Here is a 25,872-nt window from a genome sequence, read left to right as displayed (position 1 = left end):
ACAACGTTAATTTTCTTGTTTGATGGGTACTTTTGTTAGCATTCGCAAAATTCATGGTTACAAATGGTAGTTTTTCCTAATTTCAAAATATATTTAAGTTTTTATCTTTTTAAAATTTGGATACATCGATTTCTTTATTTACTTGAGTCTGATAAACCTAACAAAAAAATTAAGCATAGTTTTCGTTGTACTGGCCTATCCAAAATACAGATACACACGTAGAAAAATTTTTAAAAATCACAAGTTAGACTCAAAAATGAATATGTCTAAATTTTAAAAAAAATTAAAAATTTAAATATATTTTTAAATTCTCAAGAATATAAATATTTGTGGTCCAAAAAATTAAGGATTTATTTGTTATTTTATCTTAATTTATTTTATCGCCGTTAATTTAATTTAAGCCTTAATTAACAAAGTACTTGGAGTGTATGGATTCTTCCAGCATGTTCTAAGAAAGCAATATTGGAGTGTATTGATTCTTCCAGCATGTTCTAATAAGAAAGCAATAGTTCCTCAAGGCTTCTTCCGATTGACACATGTTGAACGCAAGGCTATAAAAAATTTTCGTTCCCCAGAAAGTTAGGGAAGTGCATCGTAATCATAATCATAATCATAATTATAATCATAATCATAATCATGGTTGAAAGGGCAAAGACAAGCTTCTTTGTCACGTGTTTCCAGCAGCTGCGTAGGAGAATTATATGGCCGATGACAGATCTAAGCAACATGTCCCAATGCACGCGGTGCAAATGCCGAAATGAATCTCTCAATTTTTTTTTTAATTTCGGAGGAAAAAATATAATCTCTTATTTTTATTATTAATTTTATAAATAAAATTAATAAAAAATATTAAAAATTAAAAATTATATTTTATTTTTTTAACTAAAAAAAATTGAGAGGATTTATTCAGACTCAAACACTACCATTCCAAAATCACATAATAGCCATGAAAACTAAACACCTAACTTGGATAATTGTGGAGGTAGTAGTAGTATCAAAATCATCCTAAAGTTACTACCGTTTAAGTTTAAAAATATTCTTAAATTATAGTAATTCTTTTTTTTAACCAAAGTCTTAAAGTGAGTACAATGTTGTTTATTTATATAATTTTTTATTTTAAAATTTAATACATTTAGTATAAAAAATACTAAAACATTATTAAAATTTATTATTTTTAATCATTAATTTAATTTTTTTAATTTAATAATTAAAAAATACACTTTATTTTACATTTTAAATATTAATATCTAATTGATAACAAAATATAATAATTTTTATAACCTTCTAACATTTTTTTGGTATAAAAATTGAATTTTGATATGCTATCAATTTATATGTGTATTCGATTACATAATGTTATGTCCATAAAAATAACTATTGTTTATATTGATTATGTAAATAATTATAAAAATTAAATATAATTAAATGATTGTATAAAATATTTTATATTTTTAATTGATTTAAAATTAAACTCTTAGCAAAATTAAAATCTTTTCATAATTTTACTCTTTTTATACAAAATTATCTTTTTAAAACTTTAATAGATACATATATTGTTCATAATAGCAAATATCACTGTATCGTCTTAATTTTGTTTTTTCAAAATCTTATTTAAATGAATCTAAAATAATAGAAGTTAGATTTAGATTATTAAAAGTTATAAGTTGTATTATATAATACGATATTGTATTAAGGAATAAAGAGAATTAGATAAAAATTAGAAAGAATATAATAGAGATTTCTAGAATTAGGGTTAAGAGAAAAATTAGAATTTCAAATTATATCATGCATATCCATATTATTACATTATATTTCTATTTATATTATACTTCTCTAATTAGGCTATATAGGTCCAATACTAATTCTAACATTACCTCCCCTTTAAAAAAGAACCTTATTCTCAAGGTTGCGAAAAAAATATATTAATTAAAATTGTAAAAGCGGATTATAATTAATAAAAAAATAATTAATTCTAAAATAATATTTGTTTATACTACTATTCTAAATAAAAAATGTATTATCAGGATTCTATTATTTAAAAAAACGGAGGTTAATTAACTGATCAAAATAATATTCTATGAAAGTTGGTCCAATAGTTAATCCACTCTGTAGAATTTGAATTTGCGCTAAGCACCCTTATTGGAGGTCCAACCCGTGAGGAGGGAGCAATATCTCCCCCTTCCTTTCGTCCCTGATGCTGGTGAAAAGTAGGGAGGAACCAGCTGCCCCAGCTCCAACCTACATGCTGCCTGCCATCGCGGCTTGCATGGAGGAACCAACGACCTGCGTCGCGTTTGGTTCCCCTCTAGCGCACTCAGCATCGTCGTCCAGCTCTTGTCCCTCCTCCGTATCCCTTCTTTGCCATCCGTTGTGGCGTTATGTCCGCCTCTTGTCGAAACTGCCGCTCGCCACTACAAGCTATCGCCGTTTCATCCTCTGCCACGATCCCACAGAAAGATAGCGACTGTGAGTGGTGGTGGCTTGGCCGCAATCGAGAGAACATGACGACACAAAACACCACCTTTTCATCATCACCGCTTTGTCAACCTAGGGCTTCGCGCGTATCTGCTCTCTTTTCGTAGAGGCGCCACCCTCCCGCTACCTATGGTCAGATCTATTGCTTCTTCCTGCTTGACACTACTTCCTCTATTCAGCTGTGTAGCGTCATCAGCGCCGACCAAGACCACTACGTGCGAGTTCAGATGCGGTGGCTTTGGTGGTGGTCGCGTTACTCTCTCTGCTGCCGGTTCTTGTCTTGTGTCCTCCACTTCTCCTTTCCGACGACATCGTTCTCGGCGCTGTTTCTGGCTATAAGTTTTTCGTCACCATTGCCTAGAGTGTTGCCATCTACTGCTCATCCATCAACATCATCACTGTCAATCATGATCACGGTAAATAATTCCATATATGCTTCTGAATCTTCTACTTGTTGAATTGCTTGTGTTGTCCTATCCTGAATTTGTGATTGATGATACTGGAACTGGACCTTGAAATTTTGATTGAATGTCTAGATCTGAGATTTGAATTCTGCTTGATTTGTAATTTTTGTTGATTCTTGTTGTCGCTATTGTGGTTGGAATTCAAAATTGAAATATGATTCTTCTTCCTCGGCCAAATTTGTTGCTTTTTCTTTTATGTGTTTTAGATTCATTGCTAATTTTGAAATTTTTGTTGCTGTATTCTCTAATTCTGCATAATCTAAATCTAAATTATGGAATCATAGATCTGTAATTGTTGAATTTTCTGTTTGTAGATTTGTGGAATGTTTGTTGATTAGGTGAAATTCTAACTCTGAATTGGCTTGAATTTTTGGATTTGGATTGTCTATTGATGATTCTAGCTGTGGTTGATATCTGAATTTGGAGATTGCTTCTTCTAACTCAATTTCTCAATCTGAAATGTTGTTTTCTGCAATTTCTAGTAAAACCGACTGAAAAAGTGATTGGTAACGATGTGGGAATGCTATCTTAAAGGTTTGCCAATTTGCCATCGAATTGCGCTGCTACCAAAGCCAGAACTACGTCCGATCGCATTTGATTAGTCCCCCGACGACCTCTCGAAAACGTTGAGCTCCGATGTTCCTTTGGCATTCCATCACTTCCAAGCACAAAGGATCCACCGATAATCATTATGACCATCAAACAAAGGAATGAGACTTGAATTCGATCAACTATAGAAAGCTATGATCGCTGCCAGCATTGTGTTCAATGAAAGCACCATTTGATATGATATTGTATCAAAGAATAGAGAGAATTAGATAGAAATTAGAGATAATATAATAGAAATCCCTAGAATTAGGGCTAAGAGAAAAATTAGAGTTTTAAATTACATCATACATACCCATATTATTACATCATATTCCTATTTATAACATAATTCTCTAATTGGGCTATAGACCCAATACTAATCCCAATGTATTATAGCAAATAAAACTCTGAAACGTTTATACTAGGGTAAAGTATTATTTTAGTCCTCAATATTTATATCAAATCTTAATTTAGTCCCTAATGTTTTAAACGTCTTATTTTAGTTCTAAAATTTTCAAATGGATTTAATGTTTTCCCACCATTAAATTTGACATGAACAATTAACATGTTAAAAAGCCAATAATGTTCAATTTCAATATGCAAGTAAAATCGACCCACCAACGATCACTAGCGTAAATGCTTTTCCTTTAATTTTGCAGCATTGATGAATGATTGCTACGTTTTGGATTGTTTTTAAGGAGATCTAGAAAAGGTGTTACAAGAAGATTTTAGGTATGTTTTTCTAACACGTGGAAAAAATATGACTTAACAATAATGTTGTTAATATCCACATCTATTATTCTGTTAACTATTCATATCAAATTTAACGATAGAACAATATTAAACCTATTTGAATTTCGTTGGAGCCAAAATAGAATATTTAAAACGTTAGAAACTAAATTAAAATTTTATCCAAATATTGATAACTAAAATAATGTTTTACTCTCTATATTATTAGTTGAAGTTGCAATATTCTTTTGAGTTTTTTAGTTTATTTTTTTTAATGAAATATATTAACGAATATAAAAATATGTTTTTCAATTTTTTTTATTTAATCTTGACAAAATATTGTTATTTTCTTCTAATACATGATAGTTTTCAGTGTATTAGTGAGCATTTGTTTCAAAGAATTTAAATTTATTTCGAATGGTTATCTATGAAAATACATTAGTCTTATGTATATTTGAAGTTTTAAAATATAATTCTTAGAAATAACTTATTGTTAAGAATAATTTTTCTAAAATACCAAATTTTAATCCATATAAAAAAATGAGTATTTGATATTTTTATAGCAAGAGAACAAAAACTAAGATATAAAAATATTGTTATATTTTGTCAATTAGTATTTTTTTCAGCGTATTTTTTTAAATAAAATAAAAAATAAATATTTTTTTACACAAGATATTTCAGCTTTATTTTTTTAAAATACGATTTTTTTTGTAATAAGAGGAAGTTCGCCGTACCCCGAATTCTATGATAAGTTCGACACAGTATATAAATTTAGTAGGACCATTTGCCTTTGTCCTTTTTTTTTCTAATTTCTCTTCCAAATTTATTCTGGTCGTCTTTTCTTTCTGTCGGTTTGACGTCGGTGAAGTTCATTGCGGACAACATTCTCAATTCCAGGTCAGTAAATAATAAGTTAGTTAGAGTTAATTTTTTTAGCTTAGTTAGAGGTACTGTTTACATGTTAGATAAACTAATTAGTTATAGGTTGCATGTTAGTTAGAGTTACAGATTTACTGTTAACATGTTAGTTAGAGTTATTGTTAACTGTTTTTATGTTAGTTAAAATTTTTATGTTATTGTTTTTAAGTATAGTTGTTGTTTATTGTCTATAACATATTAATTAGTATAAAAAAAAGTAAATTATTAGTTAGTTTAGTGAGAATAATTAGTCTAAGTTGTGAATCAGAAGGTAATTAGTTGAATAATTAATTAGGTTAAGTTGGACTAGAAAGAAACTTGATTAGTAAAATTCAGAGTTCAGTTAGTTATTTACTAAGTTTTTAAACTCGTTTGGATTTAAATATATTTTTTTATTAATTTAGTTAACGTAAAAGGAACTGAGTTCAGTGTGTGTGATTTTGTTTACTATATTGTGTTTAGATGGAGCAACAGTTATTGGGTTATGAGGGTGAGATGTACAGGTTTGATCACGCTGAGCACATTGCTGGCAGGCTTGATTGAGTGGTACACTTTTTTAATTTATTTTTATCTTATTGTAATTAATAAGGAGTGAACTTGTTATTTTATGTGTTCACCGTTCTGGTTTTTTCTTATTTTTTGTTTCCGTTTGGTAGGCGCCTCGGATCTTGCACACCAGGCAGAATTTGATGACACGGCCGCCGGGGCAAATTAGGCCATATCTCGGACGAGCCGGATTTGAGTATGTGGCCTTTATGGTCGAGTTTGAGTATGATTGGCTGCTTGCCTCCGCTTTGATAGAGAGGTGGAGGCTTGAGCCCCACATGTTTCATCTACCGTGCGGGAAGATGACTATCACCCTGCAGAATGTGGCCTATCAGCTAGGACTCAGCATCGACGGTAATCCTGTGAGTGGATGCATTGGTGGGTGGGAGCAGCACCATCAGGGACACACCATTGAGAAGTTGTCACTGCAACAAACAAGGCTTTTCGCAACGGTCAAAAACCGTTGCCGTAGATTGAAAAACCGTTCCCAAAACTTTAGGCAACACTTTGGCAATGGTTTTTGACCTGTGGTATATGCGGCTGTTACTAATGCTCAAAGGCAACGGTTTTTTACCTAAGACAACGGTAATAGAAAAACTGTTGCCACAATTAGTGGCATAGAGAACGGTTTTAACAGAAAATTTTAAACAACGATTTTGATCCGTTACTTGATAAGCAACGGTTTAGAACCGTTCCTATTAATGATCCAACAGTTTAGTACCGTAACTGGATAGGCAATATTTTTAAACTATTGTGCTTTTATTATTCACATAGCCAACGGTTTTAAACCGTTACCGTTGGTGCCAGGTTTCGGTAACAGTTTTAAAACCATTGCTAATTGATAGTCATCTAGGACAATGATTTTAAAGCGTTACCGTTGATGTCTTTTTTCGTCAATGATTTGTGGAGAGCATATTCTGGAAGTTGTTCCTAGCTCAGATGACAAACAGTCTCAGACAAAGTGGATTGTGGAGCTCACTTGGTTCTATAACACAGTTTATGGAGAGCTGGAACAGGACGCCACAGAGGAGCGCCTGATGAGGTACACGAGAGGGTACGTCATGCAGTTGATAGGGGGTCTCATATTCCCAAATGCATTTGACTCTCGGGCACACATCAGGTGGCTCTCCCTACTGGAGGACCTCGAGGCGTGTGGCCAGTTATCGTGGGACTCGGCTGTATTGGCATGACTGTACTGCCAGATGTGCCGGGCCACGGATCATGGTCAGCGCAATTTGGGTGGGTGTATCAACTTGCTGTTGTCCTGGGCTTATCATCATATTCCGTTACTACGACCTAACGGCTTTGATACTTGTCGATTTCCCCTAATAGGGAGGTATTATAAATACTTATAATAACCCTTCATATTGTTATTACTTAGTTAATTAAATTGAGCGATAAAATAATAGTGTTTGGTATTGCAGGTAGGTTCAGTATCGGCCGGACAATGCTAGAGGTGAGAGCAGGCTTAGGCATTACAGGCGTCTGCTGAATGGGATCGGGATGCTGAATGTAAGTGATAAATATTTAAGTTTTACAGATTTAAGTTTAATTTACTTTAATACCTGTTTGATTTGAAGTTTGAATGTTGTCATTTATATTCTTTTTGTGAACAGGTTGACTGGACGCCGTATGCTAACCCACAGCTAGTCGGTTTAGTTCCACCGGCGATAGCTGAGGCGGAAGCCTCCACGGCGGTTGTATGTCCACTGATTTGCTTTGCTATCGTCGAGTGACATCAGGTGGACAAGGTAGTACGTCAGTTCATTGGCCTACAACACATTCCAACCAGGCCAAGGTTGAGTCACCAGTTGCACCCAAGTACTTAAAGATACATATTTAGTTGGCTTATTATATACTCTGAATTTTGTATAATAGTGATTAACCAAACTTGAAATAAATCTTACCAGGCAAGTACATATGCATAGCGAATAACCAACGAGGAAGCTCGTTGTACGACTCCTCCCAATCGCCATATATTCTAGCAATGACTCTCTGTTTTGCAAGCTAAACCTTTCTGTAAGATGCCTTGTAACCAAAGTGATTCTCTACAGCTCCTTGGAGAACCCTGATGCTGATTGTTGGATCGGCTTTGACCATCGGAAAAATGTGTTGCGCAATCACCTTCGAATCCAACCTACCATGGTCTTGTCCCATCGAAGTTTGCATGCAAGCATGAGGCCTAGTGTATCTCCTAACCTCCCACTTTTTTTGCTTTCGACGATATGATATGAGTATGATCCAATTACAACTGGGTCCGAATGGGATACATTGTACATTGTACGTCAACTGGTCACTCTCTACTATTTTATAATCCGTAGCCCTCTTGATGTTGTATTGCTTAATAACCAACATGACTTCTTCCTTGTTCTTAAATTATTGTCCAACCTCAAATTCGTTGCTTGGATCCTCTTCAGGGTCTCCCTAGGTAAATGACCAATGCGAAGTCATTGCATCGAGATTCAACCTCGTGAAATGATCCGGCCGATCATATGGTCAAGAAATAGTAGGCTGTGTCAGAGCGATTTGTGTGTCACCATAGTAGTTCATCTCTTCTTCCTCGTCATTATCATCAGGAATTTCAAGTGGTTCTTCATCAGCATCGTCTCCGTCATCGGGGTTAACTTCATACGCTCCCATCATCGAATCTTTAATAGTAGAACCATCATGACTTTCAACACCGTCGTCTATTAAGTTAACATTATGAACTTCAACATTAGACCCCTCTTCACTATCCTCAGGTGGCATATTTAGATCCACCAAAGTCCTTTTGATAGTTCGTCTAACAGCTCCACTCAACGGACTATCGTCGACAGTATCTGCAGATGATCCTCGACCACCCACCTCAACGAGATACACAAATAATTCCAACAGATTAACATTTGTCCATCGGTTGTGCCACGACCTTATAAGTCGTACGTCCTCATTGTCGCGCAAACGGTACCTAATTCAAGACAATAATATTTCTCACAACTGTGATCTGATAAATATAATAATAACAGAGACAATACAGCTGTAATATGCCTTTTATAAAACAAACTGCCATCTATTTCTATCGGATATCTGTAGTAATGTTTTTCACTCTTTTTGTCTCTTACTGCCCGATAGAGTACAATATCAAATTCTTTAAAGCTGTTAGCTGTCGACTTCTGGTGTCATATAGGTAATTATCGGTTGTCCTAATCTAAAAACGATAGAACCTTCTTCATCGTACACTATTTCACCATCGTGATAAATGGATAAAATGGATTCCTTGACATCGTAGAGAAAATGTCAACAGTAAGAAAAAGAAAATAAACAAGGATATTATGCTTCTTTGATCTACTCTCCAGCAGACATGCTTTTATCTTGAAAACCTATCATATAGGCTGCGTTTGTTTCTAAGAACAGGACAGGACAAGACACTGAGAACAGGACAGGACAAGACACTGATGGACAGAGACACAAAAATTTGTATTCTTGTATTCTGTTTGGTGATAAACTAGAACAAATTATGAAAATTGAATTTATTCTCATTTTTTTCATTCAAAAAATTTGTGATAAAAAATATAACAATAAAAAATATAATTATGAAAAATTAACAAGAATAATGAAAGAAAAAATAAAAAATAAGTTGTGTCTCTTATTAGTGTCTCCGTGTCCTTCCTGTCAGAATGGACACAAAATATACTAATTCAGTGTCTCTGGACACATTGTCTCTGTCCATGTCTTCTCTGCCAAACACGATTTTGTGTTTCGGTATCCTTGTCTCAGTGTCATATCTCTGTAAACAAACACATCCATAGTTTCCGGGAAAAGGGGGGAGTGGTGAACTCTATATAATTTATATTCAGTTCGGGGGTGTCCCGAACTCTACATAAATTATAGATTTTGGAGGGTCCGGCGAATTCTATAATTTATATGGAGTTCGGGGGTACGACAAACTTCCTCTTATTACAAAAAAAAATCGCATTTTGGAAGATAAAATTGGAATATTTTGTTTGGAAAAATATTTATTTATTTGATTTTTTAATTTTTTTCTCTAACTATTTTGTATTTTAAATACATATTTTAATAGTCTAGTAACATAAATTTTTAAATTCTTGATGTATTTAATACATTAAGAATATAAAATAAAATCATTTTAATAAATTTTAGAAAAACTTTTTTATAGTAATTTGAAAAATTATTTTTAAAGCACATGCTAGTAAAATCTTTACTTTTATTAACAAGATACTCTTTTTTAATATTCTTAATGTATCAAGAAATAGAGAGAATTAGATAGATATTAGAGAAAATATAATAGAGATTCCTAGAATTAGGGCTAAGAGGAAAATTAGAGTTTTAAATTACATCATATATATTCATATTATTACATCATATTCCTATTTATAACATAATTCTTTAATTGGGTTGTAGACCCAATATTAATCCTAATGTGTTATAGCAAAAAAAAACTTTAAAACGTTTATACTAGGATAAAGTATTATTTTAGGCATCAATGTTTTGATCAAAGCTTAACTTAGTCGTTAATGTTTTAAACGTCATATTTTAGTTCTAAAAGTTTCAAATATTTTATTTCAGTCTCAAAAAGTTTTAAATAGATTCAATGTTGTCTCACTATTAAATTTGACATGAACAATTAACATATTAAAGAGCTAATAATATTCAATTTCAATATGTAAGTAAAATCGACTCACCAACGATCACTAGCATTAAAAGCTTTTCCTTTAATTTTGGAGTGTTGATGAATGATTGCTACGTTTTGGATTTTTTTTTATAAGAAGGATATTAAAAAAAATGTTACAAGAAGATTTTAGTTATGTTCTAACACATGAAAAAAAGATATGACTTAACAATAAGTTAACATCTATATCTGAGCAATTTACCTGTATAAAATAAATCCTAAAAACCTCTCTTGATTACAACAATTGAAAATTTGTTTCGTGAATGTCTTGTTTCACTTTCTATATAATCCGTGGGAGCCAACCATGGTTTCAAGATTACACATAAACCGTGGGAGGCAGCCACGGTTTATGAAAAAGATTTTGTGTGCATAAAATCTTGGAGGCAGCCACGGTTTATGCATGAGCGGCTATGTAAAATTGGGTGGCTGAGAGAGAATCCGAAAAGTTTTGTGGTTTATGGACTCAGCAAACTTGTTTACGTTTTAATACGATTTGAATTGTATTAGTATATTTTTATTTTTTAATCAATTTAATTTTATATAAATAATTAGAATTTTAAATTATAAAATTTGTATTAGTTTGTAATTTAAATTTTAAATAGACATAAGTTAAATTAATAATTTATAAAATTGTATGTATTCGTATTATTGTACTCATATGATTTTTTTACTATTGTACTCATATGATTAATTATATTTATTCGATTTAAAAAAAATAACGGTTGTTAATTTTTAACTAACAAATAAATACACTTATATTATTTTTAAATTAAAATTTTTTAAATAAATGTACTCTTATTATTTTAATTTTTTTATTTAAATAAACATATTCGTATTATTTTAAATAAAATTTAAAATTAATATAAGTAGGTTTATTTAAAATTTAAAATTTTAATATTTTAAATAAACATATTCTTATTAAAATTTTTTAATAAACTTAATCATATTATTTTAAATAAGTATATTCTTTTAATTTATAAATAATATGAATGTATTTAATTATCATCTAATTTCATTTTTTATTTTTATTTATCCTCAACATTTTAAATTATCATCTGATAATATCATTGAGTGGTATAATTTAATTTTTGAATTATATGTAATAACTTCAGTGACAATCGTTAAATATGCTTATTAATCTTTGACTGAGTTTTTGATATATTAGTACATATATGTGTAAAGTTCACAATGTAATTGTGTTGGATGTCTTGTATCATGTATTTTGACCTTTGACTACTTCAAATTACATTATAATCATTGAATTATAAATATAGTGGCTGAATGATGTGCAATAATATTAATAGTGGTTGATTATAATAAGTCATGATAATTTTAATAATTTTTTTTATCTTAATGCGAAATTATAGTGTCCAGATTAAGTATATAAATAATCAACATATTAGTTTCAATAAATATCCTTGTAAAGTACTTTATTTTACATAATTACAATAACTAACTATAAGTTTACACATATAATTGATTTATATAGTATCGTATTTGTAAACTTATAGTTAGTTATAGTTAGTTACAAATATTCATATGAATACAATAATACGAATACATACAATTTTATAAATTATTAATTTAAATTATGTCTATTTAAATTTTAAATTACAAACTAATACAAATTTTATAATTTAAAATTCTAATTATTTATATAAAATTAAATTGATTAAAAAATAAAAATATACTAATACAATTCAAATCGTATTAAAACGTAAACAAGTTTGCTGAGTCCATAAAGCATAAACTACAAAGCTCCTCGGATTCTCTCTCAGCCACCCAACTTCACATAGTTACTCATGTATAAAGTCACTCATGTATAAGCAGTGGCTGCCTCCAAGGTTTTATGCACACAAAATCTTTCTCATAAACCGTGGCTGTCTCCCACGGTTTATGTGTTGCATTCACCGAGAGTAAATTGTGGCTGCCTTCCACGGTTTACGTTGAGCACGAATTGCATGTAATCCTTTGCTATCAGCCACGGTTTATGTGTAATCTTGAAACAGTGGTGGACTTTCACGGATTATATAAAAAGTGAAACAAAACATTCACAAAATAAGTTTTCAATTGTTGTAATTAGGTAAAAGTTTTCAGGATTTATTTTATATAGATAAATTTCCCTCTATATCTTTATTCCATTAACTATTCATATCAAATTTAACGATAGAATAATATTAAACTTATTTGAATTTTGTTGGGACTAAAATGAAATATTTAAAATGTTAGAAATTAAATTAAAATTTGATCCAAATATTAAAGACTAAAACAACGTACTTTACTCTCTATATTATTAGTTAAAGTTGCAATATTTATTTGAGTTTTTTAGTTTATTTTGTTAATGAATTATATTAACGAATATCAAAAGTGTTTCTCAATTTTTTTTAATTTAATCTTGATAAAATATTGTTATTTTCTTCTAATACATGATGTTATTTTCTTCGATGGTTATCTATGAAAATACATTAGTCTTATGTATATTTGAAGTTTTAAAATATAATTCTTAAAAATAACTTATTTTAAAGAATAATTTCTAAAATAAGTATTTGATATTTTCATAGCAAGAGGATAAAAACGAAGATATAAAAATATTGTTATATTTTGTCAGTTAGTATTTTTTTTGTTTAACTATTTTGTGTTTTAAAGACATATCTTACTAGTCTAGTAACATAATTTTTTAAATTCTTGATGTATTTAATACATTAAGAATATTAAAGAAAATCATTTTAATAAATTTTAGAAAAACTTTTTTATAGTAATTTAAAAAATTATTTTTAAAGCACATGCTAGTAAAATCTTTACTTTTATTAACAAGATACTCTTTTTTAATATTAGCGCTATTCTAAAAATTAAGAATTTATTTTCAAAAATATATAAGCTAAAATAAACTTATCTTAATTTAATCTTGAGACTTCCAAACCATTTATAACAAAATAATTTTTTGAGATATCTAAATATAAATTTTCAAGCGTCATATTTTTAAAAATATAATTTTTTTTAGATATATTTATTAATCTTAAAACAAAAATGTTATTCAAAATGAAAATCCAAAAAAACGGGGGTTAAAATTTGAAGAAACTTAAGTTGTATTTCACCATTTTTCTCTCTATCGCAGTCGAGCCTCCTGGGTTGATCGAAACCTGTCCTTTTTAGGGTTCCGTCCAATTATATCTAAATCCACATCTATATAATAATCCTAATCCTGATTCTACTCCCTCTCTGAGAGAGAAGTTTTCAGATTCCTATTTCACCGCAGTATTTTAATGGCTTATTCACCATCAGAGTCAAACCCAGTGTTGTTGTTGTTGTTTATACGCTTCTTCATCCCGATTCCGATTCCTTTTAGTTCTGCTTCTTCCAATCCTCGTACTTGTTCACCCTTCGCCATTTCAAATTCCGATTCTGTCTTGTAACACCTTACAAATAATACATAAAACCCTTCAACAAATCAAAGCAAACATACAGAGCCCTAAAACCATGGGAAAACGTAAGCCGCAATTCCTAGGGCTTTTTTTTCTTCCATAGATCATCAACCAAAATGATTTGATTTAATTCAATTGAATATACCTACTTAAATGTCTAATTTTTATTGGTTTCTTGATGGTTCAGGTAATTCTCAACGGAAATGTGCTGCAATGTTCGATACCGATGATGATAGTAGCGTGACTTCGTCATCGACTTCGCGTTCTGATATGATGTCGGTGTATGGGGGTGAAGATGTGCAATTTTATCAAGATTCTGTTCTCGACCAAGCTCTGGATGCCTTAGATGAGAAAAGGTAACTTTACTTGCCCGTCAAAAGAAAATTGAATGCACATGGAGCTAGACTTTGATATTCTGAATTGATGATTGATATGTGTTGTTTGAATGAAAGGGGTTCCACAAGGGAGAATGCTTTGTCATCGATCATTGATGCATTCAATAGCAATATTCAGCATGATTTTGTGGAGAAGAAGTAAGAATTTATCATCTGGCTTATAAAATCTTTTATTTATTTAGCAATTGTTTTTGTGGTCTTTTATGGTTATGAGTTTTCCCATAGCAATAAGGGTGCGGGGGTTGGGGGTGAGTAGATGTTTCCCTTTAGTTTTTGGTTTCCTATTCCGTATTTAGGCTTTGATGCTATACGTATTGATGTCTTTCCCAAAAAAGTTTGGTTATCATAACATGCCGTTCTTTTCTTGATCAGATTTGCTACCTTACTACACCATTGTCTTGCTTCATTAAAAAAGGGATCTAAAAAAGCATCTGCTAAGGAGATATCTTTGGCATCACACGCCATTGGTAAGATTTTAAGTAACTTGCTTATGTTTCATGTTGCCTTCATTTCATTAAATAAATCATTTTTCAGGTTGTTTGGCCTTGACTGTTGGATGCGGCAATAATGCACGTGAAATATTTGAAGAATCAGTTCGTCCTCTAGATGAATCTCTTGCGTCCAAGTCAGATGTTTCAAAGGTACCCTCAGTGAGTAATTGCAAAATCCTGTGTGAAATTTTTTCATGGAGAGTCTCTAGTATTTAGTTGGATCTTATTTGGTTGATGCCAATTGTTTTTGTAGTTGCTTGAATGTTTGGCTATAATAACCTTTGTTGGAGGGATCGATCAAGAAGAAACAGAACAGTCAATGGACATCATGTGGCGAGTGATCCATCCCAAATTAGGTTCCAATGTAAGCAACTTTTTCTACCATACTAATTTGTTTATCCACTTATCAACATCTGCTAGTAGGATTGTCTTGCCGGTCTAATATGTTCCCAATAGTAATTCTCCCATGTTCAGTGCTTGTATGCTAAGTATGATGACAGCATTTTTTCCCCTTCCACCTTGGGTGTATGGAATTGTTCATTCTATTTACTGCCTCATTTGTTTCATGGTCTAGGTGGTTGCAGTCAAACCATCTGCCCAATTAATAACTTCTGTGGTGTCTTCGTGGTCTTTTCTCCTCTCTACCATGGACGATTTGAACCTAAATTCAAAAAATTGGCAAAAGTAAGCTCAATAACCTTGACTACCACATTTATTTTTATTGCATTGCTGAACCAGTAATGTGCCAATGTACTCCTCTCATAGAGGAAAAGACTTTGCTTCCAATCTTATTTTATGCATCACTTCTTTGGATCAATCTTATTATTTTTATTCTTGATGTAGTCAAATATCTTATTTATCGGGTCTTCTGGACAAGGAAGATCGGACTGTACGAATTGCTGCTGGTGAAGCTTTGGCTCTTATTTTTGAGATTGGAACTACAGAGAAATTTTATACTGATTCTAGGAGTGCAGAAGAGAGTAAAACACAAGAAAGTTACATATGTTTACAAGGATTGAAAGGGAAGGTCATAAATCAATGCAGAAACCTTTCTGTGGAGGCCGGTGGCAAGGGTTCTGCCAAAAAGGATCTTAATAACCAGAGGAACTTGTTCCGAGATATTTTAGAATTTTTTGAGGTATTTTAATTTCATTTTATTCAGTAGTTAATATTACTATGATAACAGAAGTCATTAATCGTCTTGTGAATCTAGTATATATGTTCTGATCTTACTTTGTTATGTTAGTATGGTTACTCCCCCGAAACTTCAACAAAGATTGGTGGTGATTCCTTGCAGACATCATCGTGGTCCCAAATGATTCAGGTTTTCTTGCATTCTTTCATCTTTGTTTTTTTCTAAATTAAAAAATTTACGGTGATATTCTGCACTTAAGCATTCTAACATCCAGATCTTGTGCAGTTAAATTTTCTCAAACACTTTCTTGGGGGTGGGTTTATTAAGCATATGCAGGTTGGTTGCTCTTTGATTTAATTTCTGAATGAATTTCTGATTTGCTGATTTTCTAAAATGCTGATATTGAATTATTGATGGTTGTTTTCCCCTTTTCTCTTGGTACTGTTCTCGCTTGTCAAAATAGGAAAATGAGTTCCTTCATGATGTCTTTGATTTCACGCCGAAGAGAAAGTTCAATAATAACGAACAGAGAATGTCTGGTGGTGAGAAGGTAAGTTTGTGCGAGTGATAATGCTCATTTATTTTGCATTGCTGTTACCATTTTTCTATTGAGTTATTGACTGCATCTAGTAGGTGCCTTGACTAGAGAATTATTGACTGCATCATTGTACTTGCAGAGATTGTTTAAGTCTCCAAATTCAGTACTGAACAAGGCTAGAACCCAACATCTTAATAAGCAGCGTTTGCAAGCTGAGGTTGGTATACTTATTCATTCACTTTTATAATCCTGTTGAAATACATTATACCATCTGAAAATTGGACAACAAACATAACTTTTGATGCAAGAAACAATTCTTATATTCTTCATTTATTTGGTGATATTAACAGGGAAGGAACTTCGGCCACTACGCTGTCGGTGTCCCCGAGGAGGAGGCTTGAGCTGCAGTGGGAACAACAATAATTGCGTCATATGGAGGGTATTCGACAATTCATTTCATTTAATTTTATTCTTCAGCTTTGTGACTTTAGATTGATATTGCTTTGACATTGATGATAAAGAAAAATGTATACTTATATTAAGTCACCAGGGCATATCTGCAGCTGACAATACGGCTTTATGTGTAATGGTCTCTTTTTCAAGCAATAATATAGGTAGGTCAATTTGTTTAAGAAAAATTAATAGCGAATTTAGCTAGTTGACTTTAGTTTGGTTGAGGATTTGGAAAGGCTTCAAATAAACATATTGCTTTGAACATGATTGAAAATACAAAACACAAGGTTGATTCGCTTATGTTTAATTTGTTTTGTTTAGTATAGAAAACAAAATATTAATGTGCATTATATATTTTTAATGTATATTTTATATTGACTATGTATTTTGTGTTTGTTTGAATTAGTTCTAAAAAAAATTTTTTTTTTTCGAAGTGATTTTTAATTTTTTTAAAAGTAAAAAGTAATTTGTTTGAATATTTTATGTAAATTTTTTATACATTATGTTCAGATATAATAATAAATTAGACTTTGTTTACGAAAAAATAATAGCAAATTTCGCTAGTTGACTTTGAGTTTGGTTTGAGTATTTCGAAAAACTTCAAATGCTAAGGTTGTGATGGGAAGAGAGACAGATACTAAGAAATAGAGATTGAAATAAATCTCAATATTGTATTTGGTGTAAAATGAGAGCTAGAAATGAGAATGAAGTTTTAATTTAATTGTACAAAGGATAAGTTGGAATTAATTAATTAAAATGGAAGTATTTTAGGTATAAAATGTAATTAAAATTCTAGTCTCTATCTTTAAGAATTTTAATTTTCTGTGTCTTCACTTTTTAATATTCTTGAGCCATAAAAAGAGATTTGAAAAAAATAAGAACATATATAATTGTAATATTAGCATGTTAATTTTACACTAAATTTTATATTATAAGGCTAATAAAAATTTATAGGCAACTTAATATTTTACTAACCTCATTAGAAAAATAATTGGCATATACTGTTGTGTTTCATGATATACATTTTATTTCAAGTACAAAAGTATAGTTAATAAATCAGTTATATCTACGACAAATATTTGTACAAAAGTATAAATTATAACATGTTATTAAAATTAAAATACTATTTTCTTATCTAAATATATATTATTAAAAATTTCGTTGAACACAGACATTTGTTGTTGATGAGTTTGGATTGTTGTCTTCATCTAGAATTAAAATGTTCAGACCATTGCGATTCTTAACTCTTGACATTAGTGAACACTGATTTTGGCAAGTAAAATCCTAAATGTGATAATAATTTACCACATAGTAAAATACCTTAGTTTTTCAATATTTTTTCTCTTCATATATAATATCCTGTCAGCCAATAATATCTAAGTTGCATTTTAAATACGATTTGATTTGTTAACACTATTAGATATTAATAGCATCACAAATATTTTTCTCAATTGATGACCAGACCTCATTAATAACTGCAATGAATTTTCTATTGTCACACAGTAGTCCCATAAAATAGAAAGCATCTTAGAAGCTAGGATATATAATCACATTAACTGTCCTAATAGACTCATATGTTGTGCAACATTTTTAATAATTAACAAAATTCTCATATAGTAGATATTATCACATGTATCCGGTGGAATATAGTTTAACCTCCTGTAAAATACTCTCTCTTGCATGGATATCATTCCCTTTCTTTGCTATCATAAACAAATTGATTTGGAAACTCAATATACGTTAAAGTTTGACCAATTTCAAATTCTTTGTTGATCTCCATCCATGCTAAGAACGAGTAAATGCCCATAATAGTCCCTGAGATTCACGCAATTACTCATAGTAATCCCTAAGATTTCGATTTCCCTATTGTAGTCCTCCAGATAGAGCTTCGAGCACTCAAACTAGTCCCTGGCCATATTTCAGGTGATGACTCATCACCGGAGCGCTGACGTGGCCTAGGATTGCCACGTGGGACATGTTCAAAACGACGTCGTTTTGGGTTTGGCGCCCTTGGAAGCCAAAAACGACGCCGTATAGGTGTTACTTAATATGAAAAACAGTTTTCTCCACCAACACAAACACTTCGTCTCTTCTTCTTCCACCCTCTGAGTTCTTCTTCATCTCTCCAACAATGGCGTAGCCGTAGGGTTGTATGTGCTGGGTTAACGAAAATTTGAGAGAAGAAGTCATCTGATCAGAAGTTGTTGTTACTCTTCCCTTCCCTTCCTTCACCACAAAGACGAAGTTCTAACGTTGTGATCGGACTCAAGGTAACTTTTTTTTTTTATTATTTTGCATTTTGAAAACAGTGTTGGTTGATGATAGCATTGGTCAGTGTTGTTGAGGTTCTGGAGTTTTGGTGTCATTGTAGTGTTTAGGGTTTGAATCTTGGTTGGGGTTTATGGGGTTGCTGTAATACCCGAATGAAACAAGGAAGAAACAGGGAGAAGTATGGAGGTTTGGAAAAAAATGTTTTCTTGTGGTGATTATTTTTCCTTTTTAATGCATGAGTAGGCTTTCAAATTCTCCCTATGTATTGTAAAAATTTTAAATTTCTTGCAGATGGAGGAGAAGTTGGACATCATGTTTCATCATGGGGGTGACTTCAAAAAAAATGCAGAAGGAATTATGATATATTCTCCAGACAATAAGGCCTGTTTAGGTGATCTAGACACTGATACTCTGGATGTGTTCTACATACGGAACTACCATAAGGAGCTTGGGTACAATGACATTAAACAGTGCTAGTGGCATGTTCCTGGAAAATGTTTGGAGAAAGGGTTGAGAAATGTAAACAATGATAAAGAGATAAGAGAGATGGTGAATTGTGCTAGGACAAATGAGGGATTGATTGATATATATTTCGAGCATACCGTGTCAGTGCCGGAGGTGTTAGAGGGAGATAACATAGTTGTGTACTTGGATGATCATGGTGGAGAGGGATGTAATGCAGGTACAGATACTGATGTGAGTCCCCCAGTTACAGAGACTCATGCAATCATAGTTGCTTCTCCTATCCCTAAGGTTTGTACCCAACACTTCTTGCAAATCCAGTCCCAAAAAAAATAGAACATCTCCACGGCAATCACAACCATCACACTCCAAAACTGCCAATCCTTCCAAGACAACCAAACCTGTGAAGAAGACCAACTCCCCAAAAGTCACCAAGCCCACCAAGCCCACCAAGCTCACGAAGCCCACCAAGCTCACCAAGCCCACCAAAATTAGCCAGCCCACGAAATCCAGTCAGAACACCAAATCAGATAGGAGCAAGAAGCAGAAACTGTCCAAGAGACCAAGTATTTCTAGGAGACCCTGTACACAGTCTGCTGCTAGAGGATTTACTAGTGAAGTGTTTAACAATGAAGTTCCCTTTGATTTATCTTCTGACTCCTCTGATAGTGAAGAGGATAGCATGTTCAAGCCAGGTCCGGATGAGGGTAGTTCCTCTGATTCTGAGGCTACAGGGAATGATCCTAAAACTGGGAGTAGGATTAGGAGAAACATGACACATGCTACGGCGGGTAAGAGAAATATTAGTCCACTAGGTAAAGGGAAGGAGAAGATATTACATGAAGACGATGGTTTGGTGGAGGAGGTGAGCGACGCTGAGGTTGACCTTGGGTTTGTGGGTTGTGTTCATGAAGGGATAGAGTATGGACTAGACCCAGGTGTTGACTCTGATGGCAACAATTCTTGGCACTCGGAGGAGATGAAGACGCCTCCAAACTCAGAAGATGAGCTAGAGGAAGGAAATGAATCTGAAGAGGCAAGTCCGTTGTTTAGGGAAAGTGCAAGGTTTGGAGAGCTGCACCTTGAGGTAGGCATGAAGTTCGGAACTAAATGGGAATTTAGAGAAGCTGTGAGAGAATATACAATCCAAGAGGGAAGAAGCATAAAGATAGTGAAAAATGATAACATTAGGTGCAGGGCGGTGTGTAAGGTGAAAGAGTGCCCATGGGTGGCTTATGCATCTAGAGACCATGAAGACACATGTTGGCAAATTAAGACATTCAATGATGACCACACTTGCCCAAGAGAGGACAATAATAGGGCTGCCAACAGGAATTGGGTATGCAGCAAGCTTGTGAAGAAGGTAAGAAAGTATCCAAATTTTAGACACTGCGAGGCTGCAACTTACTTCAAGACACGGTTTGACTTGACTCTGAATAAAAACTCAATATCCAGGGCATTAATGGATGCAAGAAGTGTAGTGTATGGGGATGAGAAAGAACAATATAGGATGGTTAGGGATTATGGTATGACGCTGTTGAAGACTAATCCCGGTTCCACTGTACAAATATGCACCACCCCCCAACCAGATGAAGAAGTTACCTTTGAAAGAATGTATATATGCTTAAGTGGCTGTAAAAACGGGTTCAAGGCTGGTTGCCGTCCTTTGATAGGTCTGGATGGTGCTTTCCTGAAGACCCGGTTTGGTGGACAGATTTTGTCAGCCGTGGGGTTAGATGCTAATCATCATATCTATGTCATAGCCTGGCTATTGTCAGAGTGGAGAATACAGAGACATGGAGATGGTTTCTCGAGCTACTTCATCAGGACTTGGGGCATTATAAAGAGCATGACTGGTGCTTCATATCGGATATGCAAAAGGTGTGATTTAATTTGAATGTCTCGCTTTGATTTTATGTGATCTTATATTAAGAATTGTGTTGTTATGCTTACTGTGAATAATTGTGCTTTCATTAGATTTTGATGGTTAGTTTTTAGTGTAAGACCTTTGATCATTGGATTATTGGATTTTCATGGTTGGTTATTAGGAAAAGAATTCTGCTGTTATGCTTACTTGAAGAATTGTAGCTTCCATTCGAGTATGATGGTTAGTTATTTTGTTAAGAATTTTGCTGTTTTGCTTATCTGCATAGACTGTGAGATGATTGGATCTTCATGGTTACTTATTAGGAAAACCATTGTGCTGTAAGGGACTATTATGGGGATGGTAATCAAATGTAAGGGACTATTATGTGTTACGATTATAATGTCAAGGACGATTATGTGTCTAACATTTAATGAATCTGGCAGGGACTGATATCAGCAGTGAAAGCGGTGATGCCTGATGTGCATCACCGTTTCTGCGTCTGGCATTTATGGAAAAATTTCAACAAGAAATGGAAGGAGTTACAGCTAAGGGGACTTCTGTGGGAATGTGCAAGGACAACAACATACCAAGAATTCAGGGATGGAATGGAGAAGATCAAAAGGTTAAACGAGGATGCCTGGGCATACTTAGAGAAGTGGCCTATGGATGCTTGGACCAGAAGTTTATTCAGCCATAAGCCGAAATTGGATAGCATCTGTAACAACGCCTGTGAAGTGTTCAATGCTAAGATCAAGGATGCACGAGCCAAACCCATCATAACATTGCTGGAGGAGGTAAGGATGTTTGTTATGCGAACCATAGCGAAAAACAAGGTGAAGCTGTAGAATCACACTGGGAAGCTCACACCTGTTATAAATAGCAGGTTGGAAAAGGTGAGGAAAGAATCCAAGCATTGGAAGCCTATTTAGACTGGGGATAACGGATACGAAAAATTTGAGGTGCATGGACATCCAACCAACCATGTTGTGGACATAGGAAAGAGATTGTGCACATGCCAATTTTGGATGCTAACGGGTAAGTTAATTGTGTTTATGCATTTTACTTTATTCAGCCACAACTATTATCATGGTTCATCTCACTGTTTGGCACCTGCAGGTATCCCGTGTGTGCACGCTTGTGCTGTCCTGTCTCGTGTGAATAAACAGCCAGAAAACTTCTGTCACAGATGGCTGACCATGGACTCATATAAGGAAACTTATAACCACCACATTAATCCAATTCCGGGTCAACCACTGTGGGAAAAAGCAGAGGACTGTAACAGGCCACATGCCCCTAAAATCAAGACAAAACCTGAAAAACTAAAGATGAAGAGGAGGATGGATGCGGACGAGAAGAGTGCTTTTGGAACTAAGAAACCTAAAGTTGACCCAAAACTCTCAGGCAACACTGCAGATGGTGTACACCTAAAGAGACAGCTGAGTGCCTTTACATGCAGTTACTGTGGTGATAAGGGGCATACAAAGAGAGGCTGCAAAAAGAAAAGAGATACTGATGCGCTACTGCTGTTGCTGCGGCAGCAGTCGCTGCCGCTGCCGCCGAGGCAGCTGAGAAGAAGAAAAATGATGAAGTTCATACTGTGCCTGAGAAGCCGGTTCAGCAGCCCCAAGACGTTTCTGGCCAAGCAGATTTGGGAAGCAATCCCCAGGAGATCGAATTAACTCAGCCTTCTGCTTCTGAGCAAGAGGATTCTGGAAAGGTAACTAAAATTTTACATATGAGTATGTTGTTATTTTCATGCATAAATAATAGTTAACGCCACTTATTTCTCCTATAGGATCCTGCACCGAAAAGACCTTCCAAGCTGTCACCACGAAGACGATCCTCTAATCAGCCAACCACACCAACAGTGAATCCCTTGCAGGGTGCATCTTCAGCAACATCTTCAAAGTTTGCCAACTTGATGCAGTTCATCCCAACGCCAGGATTTAGGCCCCCAAGAAAGAAGAATTGAATACTTTAGATATATGTACTTAGGAGTTTCTGTTTTGTGTTTTGTTATTAGTCTTTTCCATCGTATAATGACTAGATGGTGAACTGTGATGCAAAGGCCTTTTTGGTATGCTTTGGCCTTGCTTTTGATGAAACTACAGATAGCAGCAACATGATTTCTAGGCTGCCTTTTACCGTCAACTTTTGTTGTTTCTTGATAGACAATGGAATTTATGTTAATATACTATGCTATGTGATTTACCATTCAAGAAGCAGTTTCTTTGTTTTTTTCATACACAATGGAATTTAAATTAACAATAATTTCAGAGTTAATAACACTTTTCATTCCATCAAGAAGCAGATTTTTACAAATGTTGATAACAAGAAACCCAAAACTACCAATTCATTCATCATTTATAATACAGGATCACCAATAACACTGTCAATACACACACACCTAACACTAACAACTGGGTCATCACTTATTTGCATCTGAACATCCTCCTCCAACCTTCGAAGCCTCCAATCAACGTTGATCTTCACTTCATCACCATACGATTCTGACTTTTCAACCTGTTCCTCATTCACAGAATCTGCCCACACAAAAAGCTCGCACCATCTCTTCCCACTTGTCTGCAACCAATAAAGGATCAAAGTTTAGAGAGGAACAAAACAAGAATAGTCAGGGGAGGCATAACAACACAAGAACAGTCAGGGGAGGAGAATAAGAGCAATACAAGTGATTACTCTAACCTACATTATAATTGGGGCAGCCATAGAACGGTTTATTCGGATTCGAATCTGTGCCAGACCATCTGAGAACTGGCTTACAGCCACAGCCGCACCATTCTGGCGGGACCGATCTTCTGCTCTTCGTTTGCGTTCTACTCCGGTTCCAGCTAGATGGGGAACGAACAGAGCTTCCACCTGCAGTGCTACCTCCACCCATCATCGACATGAGTAGCAGCCCCCGGATGAGAGTGCATGAACAGGAACAAGTGTATGGAAGAGGAAGAAGAAGAGGTGAACAAGATGAAGAGGGGAGGTGTATGAGAATTTGGGGATTTAGGGTTAATTATACTATGAGGGACCAATCTGGGTAAAAATTGAAACTTAGCCAGCTCAGCTAGCCTTTGGCAGCAGTCCAGCGTGGCAATCCTAGGCCACGTCAGCGCTCCGGTGATGAGTCATCACCTAAAATATGGCCAGGGACTAGTTTGAGTGCTCGGAGCTCTATCTAGAGGACTACAATAGGAAAATCAAAATATTAGGGATTACTATGAGTAATTGCGTGAATCTCAAGGACTACTATGGGTATTTACTCTACTAAGAACATTACTTTTTCCGTTCTTTTGATCCATGATTTTTTCAAGATTGTCATCATCTTTAAAGATAATATTTTACTTTCTAGGTAAATAAAAAGTTAATCTCATCACTGAAGGCCATCTCCAATGAATATCATAATCTAAAGTTCTCTATACAACCTCCTGTGCCACAATTATAAAATTATTTGATCTCATAATATATTTTTTTAAGTATGTTTTATCTTTTATATTTTTAATACTAACATACCAATAATAACATTTTAAATAAAAAGATAGAAAAATATTTATTCACCAAAAATAATTTTTTTCTCAACAAATTAAAATCCTTCCAGTACAAAAAAGTTTAATATTACAAAAATAATTATAACAAAATAAAGTTAAAATAACAATCTAAATAAAAATATTAAAATAAATAAATTTAAATTTATAGAATAAAATCTTAAAATAAATTTAAATAAATAAATTTATATCAAAGTCAATATTAAAATTTCTAAATTTTGTTTTACTCATCTAATATGTGTAAGTGTTTATATTTAAAAAAACTAATTACAACTTAAAAATAACAACAACAAAAATTGTACCAAACTATATACATATATATTTTATATTTTAAAATTTAAAAAATTAACAAATTCATAAAATTTGAAAAAAATTATAAATTATTTTTTATTGAAGAAATAGTTACAATTTAAAAATTAATAATTAATTAATTATTTTAATTTTATAAAGATCAAACAACGTAAAATATTTTTTTAAAGTATGTTTATTTTTTATATTTTTAATATTAACATATCAATAATAATATTTTAAATAAAAAGATAGAAAAATATTTATTTTCAACAAAAATAATTTTTTTAATAAATTAAAATCTTTCAAGTACAAAAAAAATATTATAAATTTTTTTGTAATAAAATAAAGTTAAAATAACAATTTAAATACAAAATACTAAAACAAATAAATTCGAATATATAGAATGAAATCTTGAAACAAATCCAAATAAATAAATTTACATTAAAGTTAATATTAAAATTCCTAGATTTTGTTTTACTCATCTATTATGCGTAAGTATTGATATTTATAAAATAATAATTGATTATCCGTCATCGACTTCTCTTAACAAATTCATAAATCGAGACACAAGAGTCCTCTTAACTGAAGTATGTATTTTTTTATTTTA

General features: G+C 33.0%; 2 protein-coding genes across 3 annotated transcripts; both read left to right on the top strand.

Moving 5' to 3' along the window:
- Positions 1-13,415: 13,415 nt before the first annotated feature.
- LOC112706435 (uncharacterized) lies at positions 13,416-17,120 on the top strand. 2 transcript variants are annotated; one of them, XM_025757741.3, is made up of 13 exons: positions 13,416-13,873; positions 13,996-14,164; positions 14,261-14,341; positions 14,576-14,670; positions 14,738-14,844; positions 14,948-15,058; positions 15,269-15,378; positions 15,538-15,832; positions 15,941-16,018; positions 16,115-16,165; positions 16,293-16,379; positions 16,507-16,584; positions 16,718-17,120. In XM_025757741.3, exons 1-13 carry the CDS (start codon positions 13,864-13,866, stop codon positions 16,766-16,768), a joined length of 1,323 nt encoding a protein of 440 aa, XP_025613526.1. In that variant the 5' UTR covers positions 13,416-13,863; the 3' UTR covers positions 16,769-17,120. The 2 variants fall into 2 exon arrangements, with proteins under 2 accessions (XP_025613526.1, XP_025613525.1); XM_025757740.3 differs by having other exon boundaries at positions 14,738-14,853.
- Positions 17,121-18,743: 1,623 nt separating this feature from the next.
- Positions 18,744-23,642, top strand: LOC112706434 (uncharacterized). The gene is made up of 5 exons (XM_025757739.2): positions 18,744-19,090; positions 19,383-21,434; positions 21,864-22,455; positions 22,537-23,137; positions 23,216-23,642. Exons 2-3 carry the CDS (start codon positions 20,236-20,238, stop codon positions 21,868-21,870), a joined length of 1,206 nt encoding a protein of 401 aa, XP_025613524.1. The 5' UTR covers positions 18,744-19,090; positions 19,383-20,235; the 3' UTR covers positions 21,871-22,455; positions 22,537-23,137; positions 23,216-23,642.
- The last annotated feature ends 2,230 nt before the right edge of the window (positions 23,643-25,872 follow it).

Source organism: Arachis hypogaea, chromosome 8 (assembly GCF_003086295.3).
Source record: "Arachis hypogaea cultivar Tifrunner chromosome 8, arahy.Tifrunner.gnm2.J5K5, whole genome shotgun sequence".
NCBI lineage: Eukaryota > Viridiplantae > Streptophyta > Magnoliopsida > Fabales > Fabaceae > Arachis > Arachis hypogaea.
Note: the sequence above shows the minus strand (reverse complement) of the source record. Positions and strands in the feature narration are given on the sequence as shown.

Bases quoted from the DNA above. Each gene is read 5' to 3' on its own strand.
- LOC112706435 (XM_025757740.3), top strand. The intron at 16,019-16,114 runs GTTTTCTTGCAT...GATCTTGTGCAG, and splicing joins CGTGGTCCCAAATGATTCAG to TTAAATTTTCTCAAACACTT. The intron at 16,585-16,717 runs GTTGGTATACTT...TGATATTAACAG, and splicing joins AGCAGCGTTTGCAAGCTGAG to GGAAGGAACTTCGGCCACTA.
- LOC112706434 (XM_025757739.2), top strand. From the start codon at position 20,236: ATGTTCAAGCCAGGTCCGGATGAGGGTAGTTCCTCTGATTCTGAGGCT.